This window comes from Marmota flaviventris, chromosome 2 (assembly GCF_047511675.1).
Source record: "Marmota flaviventris isolate mMarFla1 chromosome 2, mMarFla1.hap1, whole genome shotgun sequence".
Taxonomy (NCBI): Eukaryota; Metazoa; Chordata; class Mammalia; order Rodentia; family Sciuridae; genus Marmota; species Marmota flaviventris.
The window spans coordinates 77,569,129-77,592,957 of NC_092499.1; the positions used below are offsets into that span (position 1 = coordinate 77,569,129).

Genomic DNA, 23,829 nt, shown 5'->3' on the forward strand with positions numbered 1-23,829 from the left:
TATAAATACAGAGAAGGCATCATGGAAGGAAATACCCTGGCATGCCAGGCAGAGAGTGGCTCTGGGGCAGGATCAGTGATGACATTAGTTTTCTTCTTTTACTTCTCTGTACTTAAAAATGTCTTAAGATGAAAATGTTCACTTTGGGGATTAGCAAAATGAGAGGCAGGACCATGGGTCCAATGCATGAGGAGTCTGATGTAGATAAAGAGTTTGTAGATTCTGCCTGGGAGAAACGGAAGACAAGATTACCATGTCGAAGGAGCTTCGAAGCTATTTGAAGAGACAGCTTGATCTTGAAAAGGTTCCTCAAGCTACAGGCTGTAGCTAAGTGTGGAATGAGGCATTCATATAAGTGCTGGGACAGTTGTGAAGAAACAGAAAGTCACAGAGCTGTGGCAGATGCTGACCTCAAAAGGCAATGGGCTCTGATGATGGGTGGGATGTGAAATGGGGAGATGGCGGAACTTGGAGGCAGAAGAGTACCTTAGTTGAAAACATACATGGAGGACACAAAGAGAACACACGTAGTGAGTCACTTTTGTTGGAACGGAGATCTTGGAGAAGAGCAGTGAGAAATAGGGCTGCAAAGTTACATCAGAGGCAAAGGTTTTCAACCCCATCAGACTTCATGCCCCTTCACCATTCTGAGATGAAAACCACAGCTAATATAACCCAATCAGCATATAGTTTTAATAAATCAATGTAATGACCTAGTTGTAATATAAAGATGAAATAAAAAGGAAACAACTCATGAAGATATTGTTCACATTATAATATGTAAATGTTCAGGGACAAGATCTTTAGAAGACCTCACAAAGTGGTCAGATCCTTGCCCTAAGCTACTGTCACTATGAAGGCCATCATGTACACACTGACCAATATGTCAATTTCAACACCACGAGTAGTGATGACAATGTAAACAATGTAGGTAAAAAGTCTCAAACAAAACAGAATAAAATAAAGGTTTCCTCCATTTAAGTTGTGCAAAAAGTATCTTTTGCTTACAAAGTAAGTTCTAGGCTCTGATGATTATCAATAGGGCTTTGACTTCCCTCTTGCCTAGTGGACAATTGAAAGTCCAGTGGGAGGCAGGAAAGTCGCCCTGAACACTGTGGGACATCTAGCATTCCTGGCCCCACCCACTAAATTCTCATAGCAAGCCACTCCTTGATACTGTAAAAACCAAAAATACACCCACGAATTTCTGAAGTCCTCCCTAGAGACAAGGACCAGTCTTGCTGAGAGCCCTGGGATAGAGCTGGACTCAGCATTTTTCGGTGGGGGCACTAGTGGCATTCTGGCAAGAAGATTTCTCGTGTGTGAAACTGTCTCATGTGTTGCAGGATACTGGGAACCCACGTCATCCTGTGCTAAAAATCAGTCGTGGAGCCAGCCCCTCATCCATCCTCTTTGGGTGCTACTTTGAGAGACAATTACCAAGATCTTGGAAGGCCTGAGTGACAAACTATTACAGCAACTTGAGGGGAAGACAAGGCCTAAGATAAGGAACTCTAATTCTTCAATCTTTTAAGTCCTTCTATGATGCATTTCTCAGAGAACTTAAGATCAGAATGTTTATTGTTGAAACAGAAAAAAAAAATGATAAGGTGCCCTTGAACATTTACAGATGTTCACCTGTTTCTCAAAACCTGGGGCAGGCTTTGGCTACTTGAGGGAGGGACCAGCTGTTGGAAAGCAGCTACCTGCTAGTCTAGGAAAGACAAAGCCCACAAGTTGCCCACATTTGAGTGGGGACAGTGATGTAAAGAATATAATGTTACTCTTCAGAAAGACTCTGCACATCTGTCAGAGTGGCCATGACCAGCCAGGAGTGAGAGAAGAGAGGAGGACACAAAGGCACTCAGGAGAGAGAAGACGGAAGTCACCTCATCAGTATCTTCTGGCTTCCTATAACCCAGGCCATTTTTAGGCATTTTCAAGAACTGTCTGTTCCTTTACATTGCTTTGTTTTTCTTATGGGACTTACTACCACACACAGGGCTAGTGGCCACATCATGAGCGTGCAGATATTCACTGAGTTCATTCAATAAATACTTAAGGCATATGTACTATACTCCGCATTCTATTTCTGATGCTGGAGAAAAAACCAGTCAACAAGTCCACAACATCCTCCTTTCATGGACCTTGCATTTTAGTGGAAGGTTCACATGAGAAATGGATATGTAATGTTATATGTTGTGTGGGGAAGAAAACCAATAATGAAATAATTCAGGATAAGGGGCTTGGATAGGATGGTCAGTTAGGTTTTCCTGAGAAACAGACATATGAGCTGGAGGATGTGAAGACATGAGCCATGCATACATCTAGAGTAAGAGCAGCGCATTGTAGGGAACCCCTGCCTTATGTAAAAATTAGAGTGAAGACATCATGATTAACAAAATCATGCAAAATAAATCAAAGCAATCGACTTTACTTTTGTATTGCGGAGCTATATCTTGTACACAGCTGGATCCTCAACTTTTAATACTGTATGTGTTCTTTTTTTTAATAAAAAATATAGTTCTGAATGAGCAAAAAATAAAAATGAATGAATGAATGATACAAGCCACCTTATTGTGTCCTGGAAGGACATATATGCTGGCTCTAATTGATGTTAGCATCCTTTGGCCCATTAAATAATTCTGCTTACTACTTGAGTCTTGCTACTTACATTGGTCATACAAATTGATGCAGAATGGACCAAAAAAATGCCAACATGGAAATTCCAACCAAAGCATCCATACCATATGGCTATAAAATTCAGGCACAGTGGAGTGAGCACAGGAGGCTTTCTGACCCAGTAGGTGTGATCCAGAGAACATCAGCTTTTAGTGACCCATTGTTTCCATCCCCACCCCTAGGCAGTACTGATAGAAGAGTATGTAAATTACTCTGTTTTTGAAAACTTCACACACAGTGAATCATTGGTCCAATTAACTCTTATCCCATCTCTGATGTGTCTCAAATTGATATAAAGTAAACTAAATTCCAAAATGAAAACTTTATAGGATAAAAATACTAATTTGGACTTTTTGGCATATTGTTCAAATAGACAATGTAAATACAAAAACATGACCATCTCAATATATAAATTTATAGGCTGGGTAGCACACACCTATAATCACAGAGACTTGGGAGGCCAAGACAGGAGGGCTGCAAGTTCAAGGCCAGCCTCAGCAACTTAATGAGACTCTCAGCAACTTATTGAGACTGTGTCTCAAAATAAAAAATTAAAAAAGAGCTGGGGATATAGCTCAGTGGTAAAGTGCCCCTGGGTTTGATTCTCCAGTACCAAAAAAAAAAAAAAAAAAGAAAGAAGAAGTTTATAATTTTTTTTTTTGGGGGGGGTGGTACTAGGGATTGAACTCAGGGGCAGTCTACCACAGAGCTATAGCCCCAGCCTAAGTTTTTGAGATGGGGTCTCATTACATTGCGGAGGCTGGCCTTGATCTTGTGATCCTCCTGCCTCAGTCTCCTGAGTCACTGGGATTACAGATATGCACCACCAGGCCTGTATATAAATTATAATAACCTAACACTCTTCTGAGAGGATTAAACTAAAATTGAGTAGTTACCTTTCCTTTCTTCTAGAAAACAATACCACACAGGGTGAGAAAATAAACTTTCTTAAAAATTTTTTTTAGTTGTCAATGTACCTTTATTTTATTTATTTATATGTGGTGCTGAGAATCAAACCCAGTACCTTACATATGCTAGGCAAGCACTCTACCACTTAGCCACAACCCCAGCCCGAAAATAAACTTTTTTTTAAATATTTTTTTTTGTCTTAGGTGGATACAATATCTTTATTTTTATGTGGTGCTAAGGATTGAACCCAGTGTCTCACATGTGCTAGGCAAGCACTCTACCACTGAGCCACAACCCCAGCCACCGAAAATAGAGTTTTGATAGAAACATCCCTTGCACTCAAAAATCTTTTTCCTATCAAGACTACAGAAAAGTTTAAAACTTCCAGACATCAAATCACACTATACCAAAATGGTGTAAGAAACCATGTGTACAACAAAGAATGCTGATAAACTGATAGAAAAAAAAAACAATTGGTATAATACAAAAGGAGGCAGAAGAAAAGGACACAAAATATAATTGTACCAAGTTGGGCATGTGGCTCAAGCGGTAGCGCCCTTGCCTGGCATGTGTGCGGCCCGGGTTCGATCCTCAGCACCACATACAAACAAAGATGTTGTGTCTGCCGAAAACTAAAAAATAAATATTAAAAAATTCTCTCTCTCTCTCTCAAGAAAAAATATAACTGTACCATAAATATATGAAAAAAGTACCGTCAACGAAGCGAGACTCTATCAAATCAACAAGATTGCCATTAAAAAAAAAAAAAAAAAAACCTGTTGTAGAAAAGAGGACAGGAAGTAACATCCATAAAAGTTCAGGCAAGCATTCATTGACCCAACCCCTCAGAAGGATGATCTGGTTAACATGCTACATTTGCAAAATTTTCAGGATGTAAGATCCAGAAATTACACCTCTAGGCTTATGTCCTGAGGCAATGACCATCCGTGCAAGGATGTTTAGGATGACACCGTAAAAGACTGGAAACAAGCTGAATGTTCAGGCCCAGCCGTGGAAGAGTACTGCTACACAGTCATTTAAAATACTAGTGTAAAATAAGTTATGATTATGATTATAATTTTTAAAATGCTAATGACATATTCAGGATGGAAAGACAGTTGAGATATATATATTTTCACAAAACAGCACGTACACACACACCACTGTACAATATGTTCATACGCTATTTATGCATGTGTGTAAAAATTATTTGTATATGTATGATAAAAAAGAGTTCTAAATATATTTGAGAAAATGAAAAATTGAACTTTAGGTGTTATAATTTATGTGATAGTCTCTCCTTTTTTTATCTTTCTGGAAAAGATTCAATGTGGGATCAGAAACATCAGTGACCCTAGGCACATTTTCAACCACTCCGAACCCAGGTTTCCTCATCTGTAAAGTGGGAACAAAATCAATTCTGTGGGATTTGTATAATTTATGTAACTATTCTTATAAGAATGTTGTCTTTTTAAAGATTTTTCTGTCCAATTTGCTAGGGCCTGATTGGCACAATTTGATAAATTCGTTCAGTCACAGGAGACAGTATATTTAAAAAAACTTATCAGAGATAGCTTATGTGCCAAACTCCACTTCACCCAATTAATGCTTCTACTTCTTTATGTTAAAATCCTATCAAGTGTAAACTTAGATCAGAACATTTATTTTAATCAGAAAACATGTTAATTGTGTTGCCAAGCAATTGGGTAAAGGGCAATAGCTGAAAAGTCTTCTATTGCAAGTAATTAAATAATACTTAAAAATAATAACCCAAACATAATTATTTAGCTCATTCTATTGAAAGCACTTTATTTGGAGTGCCTACTATGTGTTAAGCACTATACTAATAATGAACTTGACAGAGCCCTCTTTAGTGCTTTGGGCCTGAGATCAAAGAAAATTCAAGTCTAAAGAGTTAATCTGAACAGTTGCCCCTAACTTAAAACCCAGTAGACAACAGCTCCTCTGATAAAATTTCCTTGTTGCAGAAAAAGACCCTGGATGTTATAGCCCTCAGCTGCTATGTCTTAGCTGTAAAGAGCTCCTACTCCTGCACGTGCAAGACACCACACTCTAAACCCCAAACTGAAGTGCAATTTGCCAAAAATGAGGTCAGTCTAGCACATAATCACAATTCCAATGGTAAAATAATGCAGCACTTATTTGAATCAAATTTCAGTGTAAGGAGGCCAACTGAAGCCACCTGTTACATGCACCAAAACTTCTTTTAACAGCTCAACATCAATGACAAAAAAATACTATAAATATCATTTCTTATGAAATTTCCCAAGGTCACTTTTAAAGGGAAGGTTATCAATGGGACAACTGGCAATAGACTGGCTGTAAAGACTCTACACTTGTCTTTTAGAAGACAGGGGCAATTGAGATAATAGTAATGTACTATTACTACATTGGTAGGGGAAATTAATGGAAAATATTACTAGGTGTACCATTCTTAAGAGCATGATGATTTAACTATGAAAACCAAAGTCATTTAAATCCTATAAAATACTATTTGCCTGAACACTGCGGTGCACACCTTTTCAAAAGGTTCCTTGAATAATAACAGTGTTACAAATAACCTCTTTAACCTCCTGTAACAACAGCCTAGATTTTCAACAGCTGTCAAAATAGATTCTAGTATCCATTCTACTCAAGTGTGTTGGAAGAAGATCTTAAAACTGTCAAGGAGTGTCAGGATGTGGGGAACTTAGTATGAAATGTAACCGAGCTGACTCCACCAACTACAGAGAAAGAGAAAGTTCAAATCAGCTCAAAGAAAAAAAAAAAAAAGATCAATCAAAGGAGAAGGACAAGCAGAAGATCAAATCCAACTGCAGATCAAGTCCTTGCTCATGCCCAGAAACAATGGGTGTTATCTAACAGGAAAGCACAGACCAGAACCCTCAACAAGCATGTCACTCATTCCACATGACGAACACCTCCTCAGTGCCAGTCATTCTGCAGGTACTAGGGTTACTGCTGCTTCGGAACAGGGTTACCAGGTTTGGCAAAGAAAAACACAGGACTTCCAGTTACATTTGAAGATACACCATGAACACCTGTTTTAGTTTAAATGGTATTAGTATGCCCCTCCTCTGCAGCTCAAGAGTAACTGGTAAGAGCAAGGGGCATATAATTTTTCTGGCCAACCCCACACAAAGGTGATAAAACACCAGTCTTGCCCTCCTGGAGCCAACATTCCCATGCAAAATCTCTAAAAAGATAACTAAATGCTAAAATCTTTCATTTTTTATAAACAATCTTTTAACCTATATGAAAGTTAAATTAATGACACAATTTTCATTACCAGTTCTGAGTCTGTATCACCTTAACATACAACCATTGCAGAGTTGTGAACACCTCATCCCTCCACTCCTTCAACATGCATCTCCTATTCATAAGGGCATTTCCTGGTGTGACCAAGGTATAACTGTAACATAAGGAAGTTTTTCATTGCTATAACATTATGCCGTAACATAAAGACCAGTTGTCTCAATACTGTCCTTTATGGCAATTGTTTCCAAGCCCAGGATCCAATCCAGAACCCCAACCTGCATTTGGTTGTCCCATTTCTGCAGTTCCCTGTATTCTGAATTGGTTCCTCTATCACATGGTCGTTTCAATCCAGCATGCTGAGCGCTGAGCTGGCGATGTGCAGAGGCAGTGTGGGAGCTGGGGGACAGCAATGCACTTCCTCCTTTGTCTCATACAGACATATCTGCTCTATTCAAGGGCTGAACAGCTGATGAACACCACTCACTATGTAAACTCTTAAGGGGTTCGATCAAATACCCCAACAACTCCTGTTCTTACTTAGGAGTTTTCTGGTCTCAACGAGAAGGTAAAAGAGCAGCAATTCTTGTCGAAATTATTCCTGTCAAAAATGTTGTGAACTAAACACACACAGCACAATTATTTCTACATCACCCAGCAGCAGCTTAATAGACTCCAGTTTGACCTTATCACTCAGAATTTCAGTATCATCTGCAAATATCACAATAATCTGGAAAATGTGCTAACACAGCTTATTCTGTCACAAAGAGAAAATGTGAAAATTTGAGAGGTTTTGCTAAAAACAACAAAAACAAAGAACAATGACAAGAAACCATTCTCCTTTTCTGACCAACACTTGTTAGATAGAAGGTAGAAGGGGAAATAATATTTGAGAATAACAAGCAAAACATGATTGTTTTCTTGCTTAGCTAAGATTTACAAAAATACTCTAAAATTCCACACTAAAGGGTTTTAGGCTGGATAACAACTTTTATAAAGGGTTGCCTTTTTAAAATAAATTTTTAAAAATTATCACAAATTTCTAAAGAATCCAAACCACCAATTAATGCATAGGATTCCTATGGTGTGTGTTAAATGACTCCTTGTACAATCATACTGAAATATTCACAGGCAGGGATACGGTGGTCATAACACAATGTTTTATGTAGCTCTCCCCAAAAGAAATTCTTTTGCACTGATATTTGAATCCTTCAAACTTGAAAAGCATTCCTGATGATCTCATCAATTAAAAGGGACAAAAGTAGAAATGAACTTAACTCTGACAAATTTCAGACAGGCCATCCACGGGGACCTTAGACCATACAGTTTACAATCCCAATTGAATCATCAGATCCAGGCCTTGGTCCAGGCCCAGGGGTGGTTGGTATTCATCAAGAGAACCATGTATTTGTTTCAGGTCTGCTAAGCAAAAGCTCTGAAAAAGAAACCATGGTTATCTTTCCTGAACCTTTTGAACATCCACATTCTTGAAATGTTTATCCCATTGTTTGAATTGGTCCTTTGAGAATAATGACACCCTGCTTTTTTTTTTTTAATAACATGATAGAGCTTACAAAGTCTTACACATACATAATTCTGATAATAGCCTTGGGACTTCCATAGTGGAAACTCCATTTCACAGACCAGAAAGCTGAGGCATAGAGAGCTTAAATACTTCTTAGAAGTAACACACCTGTAAAAGATGATGCTGAGACTTCAACCCAGGTCTTCTGTAAGAGCCTGAAAAGTAGCATCTTAAAAGCTATTTCATCAGCTTTTATCACCCACATCATAGTAAAAAGCATGTGGATTCTCGTGGTGTCCTGTATACCATTGAATCTTTATGCGATTAGATTTTTCTCACACTCTAGGTGCCTATCCTTTATGGGCTAGGGATTAGGCACCTAAATTGTGAGAAAATCTCTTTGTATTCATTCATTCCTTCTTTCATAAACCCCCTATGTCTCAGGAATGAAATCGAGAGGTGGAGGGTAAACATGACTAGGACACAATGTAGTCAGACAGTGGACAATATAAATACCTTCTAGGGCTGCACAAAGGTACATTCAATGAACTAGCAAGCCCTGAAGGATCGAGGGACACTTTCAGGATGAGCACAAGGGACAAGAAGACCCCTGGTTGGTCACATCACTGTGCAAATAAACATCCAGTAAGAAACTGCTTATGCAATGAATGAATGAAATCTCCTCCCACAGGTGGCAGGCAGTCATGAATGACAACCAGCCCAGGCTGGGATCTAGGATAACTTGAGAGTGGCTGAGTCAGATTCTGCATAAACCAAGAGGACATTACTGGAACTGTGGTTAAACATGCTAAAATCAAGCCAAAACTTCCTACACTGTAACTCCCCGCGATTTCAAAATACGAGTGCTGGTTGTCATCCAATAAAAACAAATCCATGCTTTATTGTGAATAAAGAAACAAAAGGAGGGGGGTCCTGGAAAGAACTTTAAGGACAGCACTTTAATGAATGCAGTCTTTGAAATGCAGGTGGAGAATCTCTCATTCTCAGCACAAAAAGTCATTCAAAACCAGTCTCTTGGTTGAGTCAGCCAGGAGAAAGTTATGAGACACCAAAATCTGGGTCACAAGCAGTCAGGAAGTGACTGGATATAATACCAGCCCTTCTCCTACCAACAGGTGCCCACAGCTGACCTCAGCACACCTCATTCTTCTTTGATCTTCAACAAAGGAGCTGCAGTACTTAGGGTCTATTCTACCTCCTTAGTTTTATGTTGCTAGAAAATGAAATAAGCGGAATTAGTTTTGATCAATCTTAAATTATGTTTTCCTAAACTAATATTCAGAAATAGTCCACCATTTACAAACAATAGGAAAGCTCATTGTAATTTACAGTCCTCAAGTTGGTGCTTTGCTCCGTTCCAGGTCCTAAGGAGATCCTGACCCAGCACATTGATTCCTAGTTTGTCAAAGTCAAGGATACCATGAGCCATTAGGTATTAGGGAGCCTGCTTCCCTCCCCAAGTCCAGTTCATCCATGCGGAGGCAGCAGAAGCATCCATTCCATGAGTTTTCCTTAAAGGAAATGTTTGAATCAATACCCTTCATGTGATTTTTTTTTAATCCAGTGGAAAAAGAAGTCAAACCCCAACAAGCTACATAGCATTAAATATAATAAGTAAGAGGAATATTTAAATGGACAAGCTGAAAAGAATCTTCCAAGATTAAACATATAAAATTTTAGCATGAATGATTAAACCTACCATTAAAAATCCTTAAGTTCTTTTTTAAAAAATGCTAACACTTTTATTTACCTAAGAACTGGAATAGATCCTCAGCATTCATAAGGTAGCAAAGATTCAACATGGTAATCAGACACACACTGGGGTGATCTTAAGCATTTTTCCAATCACTCTAAGCCTAAGTTTCCTCATCTGAAAAAATGGAAATATTATATATTTTGTGGAATTTATATAATTTAGAAATCAGTTATTATGTACTTACTATGTGCAAGACTCTGGGTGATAAGCCCCTTATGTAACTATGGTAATATATTACATGTGATTTTTCACAAACACTAATTCTGCTTATTTATTCATTCATTCGATAATTGGAGAGGGATTATGTATGTGTAGCTATCTGCACAATGCTTGACACATACAAAGAGCTAAGGAAAAAAAAAAGATGAGAAGAAAAGAAAGGAAAAGGGAAGGGAAAGAGAGGGGGAAGAGAAGAGATGAGAAAGGAAAAGACAAGACAAAATAAGAAAAGCTATTATAAGTTGAGCATCCCTGATTCATAAACTCAAACTCTGAAATGCTCTTGTTGGTGCTCAAAAAGTTTCAGACTTTGGTGTATTTTGGATATGGAGCTTTTGGACTAGAGTTGCTCAACCAGAAAAACCTACACAAATATTTCAAAATTTAAAAAAAAAAAAACTTCAAAATCTGGAACATTCTGTCTCAAGCATTTCAGATAAAGGATATGCAACTTGTACCATATAAAGAATATCCTCTGGTCATTCTTAGAACTACCTGAAGAAAACAAAAAAGATTTGGAGATCTAGACTGTGTTTGTGAGTTACCTAAATAACTGACACACTCAGAGCTGATCACTGCTTCTGGGTGACACAAAACAACCTGGTTCAATTCAAATTCTTGCATCTGGTCTTAAGTGTGGTACCTATTCTCACAGTGACCTATACTCACCTCTCTGTCAACTTCAAAAAAGAACTGAAAATTACTCTATGGGTGTATTTCATAAACAAAAAGCCACAAATCTGTGGCCCAGACTAGCCAAGAAGTACAGGAGGAATATACTAGAAATAATTTAAAGACTTACAACCTTTCCTCATTCACTTTTTCATTCATTCACTTGTATTACCTCTTTCTCTTCTGTTCCAAATAATTTTGTTTTCCTATCTTTATTTCTTATTCACAGAAGTTATAGAATTATTGGGTCAGAGGGACTTTGGAAGTCACAGCTGTTTTTCTAAACAGGCACTAATCTTTGCAATGGAGAGGCAGTGTACTGCTCTGAAATCAGGCTGCTTGTTTTCAAGTAGAATAATGGCAGCTCCTACCCCATCTTAAAGGAGTTGCTGGAATGAATTAATAAGATAATATATGTACTCAATAAACAGGAGCCAGTCTTATTTAGAAGTACTATTTTATGCCTGGCCCAATGTTAAAGGCTCATCTTCTACAAATGAAACCCAAGCCACTCTCTCCTCTTTAGCATATTTCCATTGTTCAGGAAGCGCTAATCATTGCAAAGTTTTCCTTTACTTTGAGCTAAATGAACTGTAGCTTTACTCACTGCCAGCCTCATAAATATAAAATTTAACCCCTCGACTCCAAGCCCAAGGAATTTCCCAAGTAACCCATGACAGTACTCTGTTGTCTTCTTCTCAGTTCACCCTAGCCTCCAGGTGTCCCCACCAGGCAGCCTCTCTCTTCTGACCACATCCTGATTTGTCCATCTCTTCAAACTGTGTACTGGGAACTGCCCTCCAGATTTCAGGGGGCAACTGACAGGTACTGTGGCACACACCTGGCATCCCAGCAGCTTGGGAGGCTAAGGCAGGAGGATCACAGGTTCAAAACCAGCCTCAGCAACTTAGTGAGGCCCTAAGCAACTTAGCAAAACCCTTTCTCTAAATAAAAAATTAAGAAGGGCTAGGGATGTGACTCAGTGGTTAAGCACCCCTGTGTTCAATCTCTGGTACCAAAAAAAAAAAAAAAAAGAGAGGGGGGGAGGCAACCACATGGTAACATCATTCATACAAAGTTCTAAGGCTACTAAAAACCAAAAGTTCTTTTCATGCATGTTATTGCTGAACCACAACACCTATTCTAACCCACAGCAGTGACCAGCTTGATGACACACTGTATTGGTTCTCCCTCTTTCCCTGTTTCTCTCTACCTAGCTTCCTTTCCCATTGCGTGGGATCTGTGTCCCAAATAAACCACCTGCACAGTCAGCCCTTGCCTCAGGCTCCACTCTCCTGGGGACCCCAGGCTAAGTCACACTGCATCAGCACAAATAATGATGTTGAATGCATGAGCCCTGAGGCACAGCACCAGAGACCTCCCTTCAGGCTGACAGCCACCAGAGTCAGGCCTGTCAGTCACCAAAGCCACTCTAAATCCACACAGCTAGACTCACCTGCCCTACTTCTCTCCATTTGATTCATCAGGAAATGGGGGTTTATCAAGGCTCTGCTGAAACTTAGATATGCGATGCCCAGCAGAATTCCTGTGATCTACCAGAGCATGCAGTCTCTCCATGAATGCTATCTCCCTTCCTTTCCCATTCCCCCAGAAAAAAGGAAGTGACATTAGCTCACCATGGTCCATCCTTTCCATTCTTAGCAAACTGATGCTGGTTCCTATTTTATCATCCAAATGCTCACAAAGCACAGTAGCTTATTTAAACGCTCTTATGGGATCTTGCACAGAACCAATGTTAACCTCACCAATGTATAGAACCTCCTTTCTCCCACCTTTTCCCTTTTAGAACTGAGACAGTAGTCTTTATCTTGAGGGGTGGATGCTGCTGATTCCTTTACCTCTTCAAAAAATCCAAAAGTGCTTTAACATTGACATTTTTGTCACACATTTTAACTGTTAAAATGACATGTTCAGTGCACATACACAGAAATGTATGCAGCAGAGGCAATGTTATGTATGTATTTATGCTGCTCACAGACACTTAAATTGTACTGACAGATCAGGATAGGCTGCTTCAGAAATTCCAATAATTGCACTTTATGGGAGTATGCTGGGGAAGTGGGAAGATATCTCTCCCATCCGGCCTCTGGAACTGACATTCTTGCTCTTTCCAGCTCAAATTTAAAGTCCACAACATCAGCAAAAAATTAAAATATAAAAATAAGTATGTCTTTCCAGGAGCCTCATTTGCCATGGGACACTAATCATTAGAATGCCTGGAAATTCCAGCAGGGACATGTCCAAAAAGCAAGGGGAAATGAGACAGAGTCCAACTCTCCTGTTCTCAAACACTGACTCAGTTGGAGCTGTGAAAGATAGTTCCAAGAACCAGGCAGTGAATTATTGCTCAAAGCAGTATATAGAATGCTCAGTAGTGTAATGAGTGATCACACTACAAAGACAAAAAACATGCCTAGCTCAGAGCTTATGTATATAACACTTCAGAAGATTTTTAAGACAATTTTTAAGACACACTTGCATCACAAAAATGCTCTTTGAATAAAGCAGTCTGTGGGGTTTTTCCAAGGCCAGAGAGAGTCTGGTATACATTACCAGTTAAGACTGACCGAAGAGTGTCACCAGAAGCACACTGTCCTGTCCCTCTCTTCCCCCCACCTTCCAAACAGGTGTTGTCAGTAGAGCAAAGAATGGTTCACTTTGCATATAAAGCTGCCTTAAAACTGTAAAAGAAACTCTGAAAATGACCTTTCTTGTAGCAGAAAATTCAAGTGGGAAAAAGAGAAATGAACCCCATCCTAACACTACCATCTGAGTCAGCTTCAAACCTGACCCTAAATGAAGACTCTAATAGGTTAGTGACATTAGATTGAAGTTGAGATGGTGGAAAGAGCACTGAACTGAGGAGAGTCCAGTTCTAATCCCAGATCTGCTGGCCACGGCTTTGTCAATCAGTATTTCATCTCACAGACAGGGGACCATGCTCAGCCACAGATTTTCAAACTACCCTCCCTGGAAAGTTGGGGTTGGGAGGAGGAGACTGCAGGCATCTGCTTCCCACAAGCTTTCATGGAAGTTTTCATTTACAAATGAAAACCTTCTGATCCACATCCATAAGACTTAAAAGCCACCGCACCAAGTCACCTCTAACAGTTGAGGTTCTTTCCACTCAAAGTGAGATCCACAGACCCACAGCATCAACATCACCTGGGAGCTTATTACAACTGCAGGTCAGGCCTCCTCACAGACTTCCTTAATCAGAGTTTTCAGGAACAAGATCCCCAAGTGATATGTATGCACATTAAATTTTGAGAAGAACTGGTCTGACACATTTATGTTTTCCTTTAAGTGTTTTAGATGTTATTGCTTAACACAAGTCTAATCAAAGTATCCTGCAAAAGTATCCTACTGGGAGGAACCAAGAGAACTACAACCAAGTCTCAGAAGTTTATGGATGCTTATGAGGGGTGAAAATATTAAGTGCCCAGAGGTTTTGTTTTCCTACCTTTAAATGTTAGAAATCATGTGTCTGGATTGACTCAAGGATGTTCCTTTCTCCATTCATCAAGAGATCATACCTAGTGGACAATATGCTTCATGCTTCCCTCTCTCTAACCTATTCATATTTATCCTTCGAAGGCCCAGGAAGCCTGCCTCTGACATGACACTTGCATGGAGTCCCCTCTAGGCATGGTTTTCCAAGTGAAACTGGCATTACTGGTATTAAAAAGGCAAGAATCTTGTGAGCCCTAAAGCACTTGTCTCAAATGCCACAATCAGGTTGACATCTTCTGTTCATCTTCTTCTTTTTTTTTCTTTTTCTTTTGGATACTGGGGATTGAACTCAGGGGAGCCACATCCCCAGCCCTATTTTATTAGAGACAGGGTCTCACTGAGGCACTAAGTGCCTCACTTTTGCTGAAGCTGGGTTTGAACTCATGATCCTCCTGCCTCAGCCTCCCAGGCTGTTGGGATTACAGGCATGTACCACCGGGCCAGGCTTGCTTTAGCTTCTTGCACAACCCAAGTCACCGTGAGTGAAAGGGAGACCTTTCACTTGACTCCAGTTTGGTTCTCTCATCAAAACAACACCATTTAGCAACTGTTGATGGTTTAAGCATTACATCTGTGTTTGTTTAACCTCCACAACTTGAGTGTAAGCTCCTTGAGGTGAATTATTACACTGACTTCACCCTTTGGCAGAGCACCCAGCTCTCTGTTGGGGTATCTGGTGAATATATATGTACTCAAGAACTTAGCCCCACGGTTTTTTTGCAGGATACTGATCACCAGGTACCATCATTATGGTAATATCTACCACATAGAAGAAACCACAGAGCCATCTGATATTTTCCCCCTCATAAACTAAAATCAGAAAACTATAGTAAAATGTTGATATGTGGAGTGGGAACAAAAGCCAGAAATCAACTTCTGAGTTCCAAGGAGTCACAGGCTCCTACATAAAAACAGGTTAGTTCTTGGGAACCCCAAACTGGTTCTCAGGGTGCTGCCTTCAGAGCAAGGCCCAAACCTTGAGTAGCTAACCAAAAGAATGTTCGGTTCCTACTCTGAAAGTTCTGCTTTCTTGGGGAGAATCCTGCCTCAGACGGCTACCACAGAAGCAAAAAATAGCTCAGAGGAGACGTCTGATTCTGCATCTTAATCTATGTGAATTGGATGAGTTCAGTCAGGCCTTAGAAGGAATGATTAGGAGGGATGAAAAAGTGGTGATTACAATAAGACAAAGATTTCTATGCACCCTACACTTTCCCTAGCAACTGGATTTACAGGACTTCACTGATGAATGGAGACAACTCCCCAATTTCTCCTCAAGGTGAAGCAGTGTATATCCCTCATCTCCTGTTGTTAAGTCTCTTCAGAATTACCCCTCAGCAGACAGATGGAGCAGTTTTCAATTCCTTCTCAGCACCCCCAACCTCCATTTGCCCCCACTTGTTTACTTAACCATCAACAAGCCAATCTGACTGTTGTGAAGTCTGTCTGCCTCATACTTGCTTTGATGAGGTCTGTTTATAACACATACTCAGTGGCTGAAGCCCTTGAGCAACTAAGCTAAACAACTAAATCCAAATAATTCACAACAAAGAGTATGAACGTGTATAACCTGCTACAATTCACAATCAGTAACTTGCTCAGTCGCCCCAGACCAACCCAGAGAAAATTATAGCACCCTCAGTGAAAAGGATTTCATATAGAGGGCCCCTATATAGTTCATTCAACCAAATGATTTTTTTCTTTTCACATTCACCAACTGAAAAAAAAAAATGTTGACAAGTTATTTGAGAAAACTGGGTCAGGCTGCCTGCTTTTTTTTTTTTTAAGGACCCAACATGATAGAGTAGAACAATGAAGGTAAATGGTAGGTAGAACACAGCAGTATCTTTTTAGGGTTCCAAGTCCTCCCTAATCTCTTCTTCAAGATTCCTCACATGAAAAGATTTCTGACCATTTAGGAAAATACCATTTATATCAATTCCACATTAATGAGTGGTGAACTTAAACCTGAAGGATGAAATAGATCCTTGCTGGGTCATTAACAAGGACCTTCCAGATCATAACAAGGTTTTTTTTTTTTCCCAAAAAAAAAAACCCCATTATTTTTACTGATGAGAAAACTGAGGCTCAAAAATTAATCAGCCTAGTCTGATGAATTTCAAAATCTATACTCCAAGAATCTTCCATAAATTATGCGCTCCTGTGGGTATACACAGACACTTGAACAATACTTCTCTTTCCTTCTCAATCCTTCTTCCCCACAGCCCCAGTACACTGATGCCCCATGACAATGCCACCAGAGGCCAAAACAGAAATTGAACTCATTTGCCTCTTGCTCCATTTTTGCCTCTCTGAGAACCATGCACGTACCAGGAGAACTCTTCCCCGAAAATATACAAATACGTGAATACAACACTCAGCATACACACCCACACCCATAAACCATAATCCTCACACGTACCATATATGACACACTACCCTTACCACACACAGACACCTCCTAATCCACCCCCCCACATCAAACACTGCATAACCCACATGACCCACGCACCACACACGCACACCCTTTTCATCTTTTAACTCTTCATCTTCATTTGCAGCAGGCCCCTGTCTTAAAGTCTTCTTCCGTTCTTTATCATCTCTGAGGGATTAACTCTAAATTCCTTGGCTGGCAAAAGTCCTGTCCACACATTGCTTCTGCTTCTAATTGGTGCTCTTTAGAACTCAGCACTCTATATTCTTTCAGCCAGTCCGAACTTACCATTTCTTGCACAAAACCAGTTCCTTTTACAAATCAATGCTTTTTATAAATTTTTTTTTCCAGCTTGGAAAATATCTTCTTGCTTGTTCTCTACTATCCTCTTTACCTACTAAACCAACTTTTATTCACCCTTCAAGACTCTACTCAAACACATCTTCTGGACCCCTGCCCCCAGCAATTAGCTGCTAGATTCACAATGCTCCCAGCACTCTTTCCTCCATACTTTTAATTTAATCCCATATTTATGCACCTATGATATTATACTAGTTATTGACTTAACGCTGAGAGTTACATATCATGTACCAGGTCATGAAATACAGTAAGATACCTCTGTATTCCCATTGTATAAGACTGAGCCAGAAAAATAGTAGGCAGTCAGAAAATGTTTGTTGAATGCATAAATGAATTAAAGAATTACAAATAAGATCTTATTCATATCATCAGGAAAACCTCTTCTACTTTACTCCATTTGTGATCTAAAAAAGGGGGGGGGGCCCTTTCTAAAGTTATGAGGTGCTAGAAGCAAACCTCATCTTAGAGAGATGACCATGACCAATATCCAATGACCACATCTGGAGTGAAAAAGAAAAATACACATGCATGTGCGCACGCACGCACACACACACACACACACATATCCATAGGGACTGTGTTAGTCAGTTTTCCATCACTATAACATATGCCTTGAGATAACAAACTTCTAAAGAGAGAAGTTTATTGTGGCTCACAGTTCAAGAGATTTTAGTCCACAACAGGTTGGCCTGATTACTCTGGGCCTCTGGTGGCATATAATGGCAGAGCAAAACTACTCAACTTATGGCCAAGGAGTCAGAGAAGAAGAGGAAGGGGCAGGATCTCATTGTCCCCTTCAAGGGCATGCTCCCAATGACCCCAAGATCTCCTACTAGGCCCTATGTCTTAAAGGTTGCATACCTTTAACCCAAGCTGGGACTAAGGCTTTAACACATGGGCCTTCAAAGGTCATTACAGAACCAAATTATAGTAGGGACTGAGACAACTATTTTCTTTGGATCTCTGATAACCATGAACCTGAGGCAAAAGATCAAACAGTGAATCACTGGATTCTCAGTAACTTTAAGAAAATGAAAAGTAAATATTAAAACACATCCCACAGATCTCAGATAAATCATGTTTAATGTTCAGGCTCTCTCTTGATTTAAATATAGAGTCCTGCAAAAAACAACCAAATTCACACAATTACTAATTATTCGTTTCTTTTCTTTTTTTAAACTGAATCAAACCCCAGATATGAATTTGGTTCCCATTTACCACGTTTTAAAATCTCTAAACACTAGAATAAATGCTATGTTTTAATTGATGATTACAAAATAAATAATACTGGATGACTTTGGTACGAGAAATCTCAGCCACTCAATGAATGAGTCATTCTGCACAGCCGAGTTTTCTGAATTGGTAAGAACAGCTTTGGAGGTTAATTATCTTGGGTGTAAATATTTCCCAAGTATATTGAACACTTCCCCAGCTTCTTAAGAAGTGTATTTTTTAAAATGCACTCTTTTGGTAGTCTGCTTTAGTAAGTAGAAATTATTGGCTTATATCATCAAAAACAGATGCCTGCAGGGTCAATTAAGGTTTCCCACCTCAATAGTTCAAAGCCTTCAGGGCTTGTGCTCCAATTCTTGTGTCTGAAGTTATAGTTTTTCTCTTTCCTTCTTATCAGATTATCAGGGGGTCACTTTTCACTGCTGATTACAGCAGACTCTCACCCTATTCTAAATGTACTATTCCCAATACACTAAGGATTATTTTTCAAATTAAAAAAAAATGTTAGGATTGTGTTTAGAATAAAAGTAAGAATGTTTTGAAAGGGGGAGGGTCTCAAGTATCTGGATTTTTATGCCATCTACTCTGCTAGTGTTGCTAAGTAGACATTTTTTGCCTCCTTCCTGGTTCTTGGCTAAGTTCCAGAAATGCAGAAAGGCACAACAGGTATGCTGGAACAAATCTTGATGCTCTTTATGATGCCTACCCTCCAAAGTAAACTAGACCATTATATGACCTCCCTAGTGATTTTCTGTCCTGGCCACGCAACAAAACAAGTACAAGGGTTTCCATGCAGGCAAAATGTTTAGGCTGAATGATTAATCCAGAAACTGGTAGATGGTCCCCACCTTACATAACGTTTCTATATTTTGTACTTCTGCATCATTTAGCAGCACAAATAGGTAGGCATTGTAAACAGGTATGGTTAAATGAAAAATTTCCAAATGACTTTTAAAAATCACCGAGGTTGAATTTTGTTGAATTATATTTTTTTTAAACTAAGTCACTCGTTGTTAATACTATACATCTAATTACTCACTAAACAGATAACTGCTATACTGGGAAAAAATCCTCTCCATTACTCAAAAGGAAAAAAATATTGCTCGGCATTTAAGTAACATGAAGATGATTATCATTAAACAGTCCCTACAAGAGTCAAAGTCGAGCATTCAACATATAAATGACTGTACTTAAATTCTTCACATTCTACAGCATGAAAAAGTTTATATAATCTTGTTTGTCAAACCTGAGAAAGCAAAACCAAGCAGGTAAACTGAGCTACCCATTGGCATTAAAGACAGAAGCAGACAGAGTGGATCATCAGTTACCTACCTAATTATGTTTCTACACCCTAAGGAAGAAGGTTGGCCCTTCTACTATTTATAAATGTGGAACTCAACTAAAGGGGGCCCTGCCATTGCCTCCCTGGAGTAACTGTGTAGGCTGTCAGGCTTGGGATGAATGGAATCTCCCTCAGAATGACCCTCCATACTTGGCAGTGCAGGATCCTTTGGGTGCAGTCAGGAAAAGGCCAGTGAGAATTTCCAGCAGTCACTTCCACCCTATGATTCTATATATGGAAACATCCCATTCTAGCTTCTTCAGCATCATGAGCACCATACCAGGGAGGAGGAATGAGGAAGAGGCTGGCTCTCCTCTTGCTACTCTGAAGGCACACTCACTTCACTGTCTCCCAAGTCTCCATGACTGGACAGGACCTTGTCATCAAATAGCCCAGACCTCTTCCTATTCTTGCAGGCCAGCAGCTCTAACATGGAACAGCTGGAAGAGGACCCTACATTCTTTTCTCTGCATAAACACTGGGGGCTCTGTTCACCCTCCAGCCAGCAGCAAGAACCAAAGAATTTCCCCATCCAAAATCACAACCATCAGACTTTCCCCCCACCCCCAGTCTCCCCTTACTACCAGGATATAATTTCAGTCTGTCACCACACATACTAGCAAATGGCAAACTGCTGGACCTTGGAGTATAGTCACTTTCTTACTAGTTGAGGTGTCTGTAAATACTAGCAGGGTAATGTGAAACAATTCTATTCTATTACTCAGGAAAGTTTCCTAACAAAAAGGACTGAGGAACCCAACCTCAGTTGGTTGGGTTCATGGCCTGTTCTTCCAACAAGATCCCTACCAACATGTATAATGTCATGACCAGTAAGTGAAGCCACATCATATCCGTACTGCAAATGTCATCTTAATAGTCTGTAACATCTATATATTATTCTGAAGACGAACCTCTAAAACCGTAATATTCGTGTGGGAGGTGGGAGGAGAGAAAAATAAAATTGCATTTTCAGGTATTCTTCATAAAGCCTAACCCAAGCTTGGCTGCTGAAGGGCAGTCCCGGGCTTCTTCATGTGTTGCTGAAATCCAGAGCCACGTTGCCCAAAAGAAGAAGGGAGGGGGGCGGGTGGAAGCCCAGAAAATCCAGACTCTACGTGACCTGACTTACTTATTTCCCAGGAAACTGCATGAGAGAAAAATCAATCATTCATGCTACCGTAGCTACCACACGGAATGGACTGAGGAGTTCACAGTGGGCAAAACACCAAAGCAGCCAGCGGAGGTAAGTAGGCGGCGAGGACCGGGTGTGGGGAGGAGGGGTATATGTCAACGGCCCCGGGGCGGGTGCCGTCCGGGTCCCCACCGAAGGCGGTCGAGGGGCGGGGTTCCGACCCCAGGCGGCGAGACTGGGTTAGGGGCAGGACCGCGGTGGCCGCGCACTTACCCGGGCTGTTGGCCTCGCCTTCCAAGACGTGCAGCTCGGCGCAGTCGGCCAGCGAGTGCTCCAGGCAGAGCTGGAGGAAGCGGGCCTGGGTCTGGCTCACGCGCTTGAGCAGCGACAGCAGCGCAACAGTCTGCTCGCACTCGTTCCAGCCCTTAAACCAGCCCGCCAGCACCCCGACCTGGTCGCGAAACATCATGGTTAGGGGGCCGCCCTCGGTCTACAAAGCCCCTCGGCGCCCCTACCCGCCCCGCCCGCCCCAAAGTTTGGCGGAGCCGCAGCCCCGCGGCCACCGGAGACGCGTTCTGGTTCCAAGGTGGCTCTGGTGCCCGGACGCTGCAGGTACTGCCTCGGCTCCTGCCTCTCTTGTCTGGTTTCAGTTACGTTCCGGTGGTTCTGGCTGATTTCCCCGGAGACGATGACAGACAGTAGCACGGAAATGTTTCTTTTTAAAAAAATAAAATAAAATAAAATAACGAATTTAAAAATAAAATCCCTCACAAGGCACACAACTGAATGAAGAACGCTCTCTTTCCCCCCCTTCTCGTAGCTTCTGGATGGTGATTTCCGGCGTCCCGGGGTCTTCTCCCCGCTGGGTGGCAGCTCGGACCCTTCACACCCGCATTCCCGAGCGGCGATCACCACTGGAAGAAGAGAAAGAGCTGCAGTGAGACCTCCGCCAGTGGAGGAGCGCGCCCAGGGGGACGAGTGCATCAGAGGGTGGCTGTGGGTGGGGGCGTCCCGCGGAGGTTGAGTCCCGCAAATACCAGCCGCCGCTCCGCACCCTGGTGCGGGAGAGGGGCTATTCCCGAGCGGGGAATGGCTAGAAGCCTCTTTTCCAGGTGCAGGAGGAGACCCCGCAGCTTCCTGTTGCTGCGGCTGCGAAGTGCTCCCCTCAACGCCCCACCCGGGGTGGCTTCAGGAGCTGTGCTGCGAACGCCAGCACCAGCAACAGATCTTCCCCGCGCAGAAAACTTGCAATGCGGCTCCAAAGGGGCGCGGGGGTGGGGGTGGGGGCTAACGCAAAGCAGAGGCGGAGGCAACGACAGCCAGAGTTCCTTCCTCCTCCTCCACCTCTCCCTCCTCCTCCTCCTCCTCCTACCCCTTCCTCCTCCTTCTCCTCCTCCTCCTTCTTCCCGAGAAGCAGCCGAGCGGCTGCAGCTCCATCTACAGCAACAGCCAGCATCTCCACCACCAGGCGCCCCTCTGGATTTAGGCCGTGAGCAGCCGCGGCAGCAGCTCGCGACAAAAATAAACTCTCCCCACCCAAAGCTCCGAGCCCAGCGGGCGGCGGCGCAGCACAGAGCCTGGCTCCCCAGCGCCGCGCCGCGCCACTCAAGCCCACCCGGGAGGTCTCCCAGGGCCTGCTTTGCCTGGAGCGATCAGCCGTGTGCGTGCGTGAGCGCGCCTGTGTGTGTACGCGCGTGTATGCTTTAGGCATCCTGCCCCCGCCGCCGCCGCCCACGGGCGGGTCGGTAGGGCCCAGCGCCTCGTCTGCGCGTCCCAGGCCGAGGCCGCTGGGTTGCGGGAGCACGCGGCGCAAGGAGTCAGCCAGAGCCTGCAGCAACGCTTCTACCCGCAGCAGGGCGGCACGGCGGGGAATGCAGATCACCGCCATCCGCACACGCCCCCCAACGACCGCGAAGAAGAAAGTTCGGCTTCGGGGACTCCCCCAGTTCAATCTCGGCTGTGGTTGCCGCCGCCAGCGGGGCGGAGAGCCCAACGGCTCGGCAATCGCGGGGCGGCTCTCTCCCAGACTCCTGCTACCCGGTTTCCAGAACTTCTCGGGTGTAGGGGCAAGGAACCCCAGTGACCAATAGGTCCTCCTCCAAGGGGGCGAAGGGAAGGGACACTTACCTTGGCGCGGCTCATCCCTGCGGCTCGGGGCCCTACTCGCGGGTCCGGGGCCGGGCGACTCTCAGCGGGGTTGGGGGCTCCCGGAGCGCGGTCCGCGGGCCATGCCGTCGGGGCAGGCGGAGCTGAGGAAGTGCTGCGCTGCGGGTCCGGGGCGCTACTGCAGCCTCCGCTGCTGCTGCCTCCTGTGTCGGCTCGCGGAGGACTGAGCCGCCAGAGCCGGAGCTCCCCACATGCTACTGATTAACATACACCATTACATCATGGGCTTGGCAGGGAGCGCCCAAGAGGGGGGAGAGGAACCCGGGCGGCGGCGGCTGCACGCGGGGGGAGTAGGGGGGAGGATCCCCGGACCCAGCAGGCGGGGGGGGGGGGGGCAGATTCCTAAGTGGGGACCAGAAAAGGAGGATAGCGAATGGGAGGAGCTGGAAGGAGCGGAGGGGTCGGGTTAGAGGAACCGCTGAACAGAGCAGAGAAGTTTGGGGAAGAGGAGGGGTCTGGGTGAATTCCTCACTGAGTGCGGTGGAAGAGCCCGGGCTCAAGAGCCACCCAAGTCCGGACAGAAGGGGACCCGGCCGACGCTTAAGCGGGGGCGGTGCTGCCACCCGCT

At 42.6% G+C, this 23,829-nt stretch overlaps 1 protein-coding gene and 1 long non-coding RNA gene across 3 annotated transcripts in view; both read right to left on the minus strand.

Moving 5' to 3' along the window:
• Positions 1–21,620, minus strand: part of Samd4a (sterile alpha motif domain containing 4A) — a 203,691-nt gene extending 182,071 nt beyond the window's left edge. For both annotated transcript variants that reach the window (XM_027929591.2, XM_027929590.2), the window contains exon 1: positions 21,369–21,620. In XM_027929591.2, coding sequence (XP_027785392.2) covers positions 21,369–21,564 — 196 coding nt within the window. In that variant the 5' untranslated portion in view covers positions 21,565–21,620. The remainder of the gene's footprint in view (positions 1–21,368) is intronic.
• A 209-nt stretch (positions 21,621–21,829) lies between these two features.
• LOC139704459 (uncharacterized) lies at positions 21,830–23,462 on the minus strand. Its single transcript, XR_011706358.1, has 2 exons — positions 23,223–23,462; positions 21,830–22,009 (listed from the first exon to the last, which is right to left on the minus strand). It is a non-coding gene; the product is annotated as an uncharacterized lncRNA (long non-coding RNA).
• Positions 23,463–23,829: the final 367 nt, after the last annotated feature.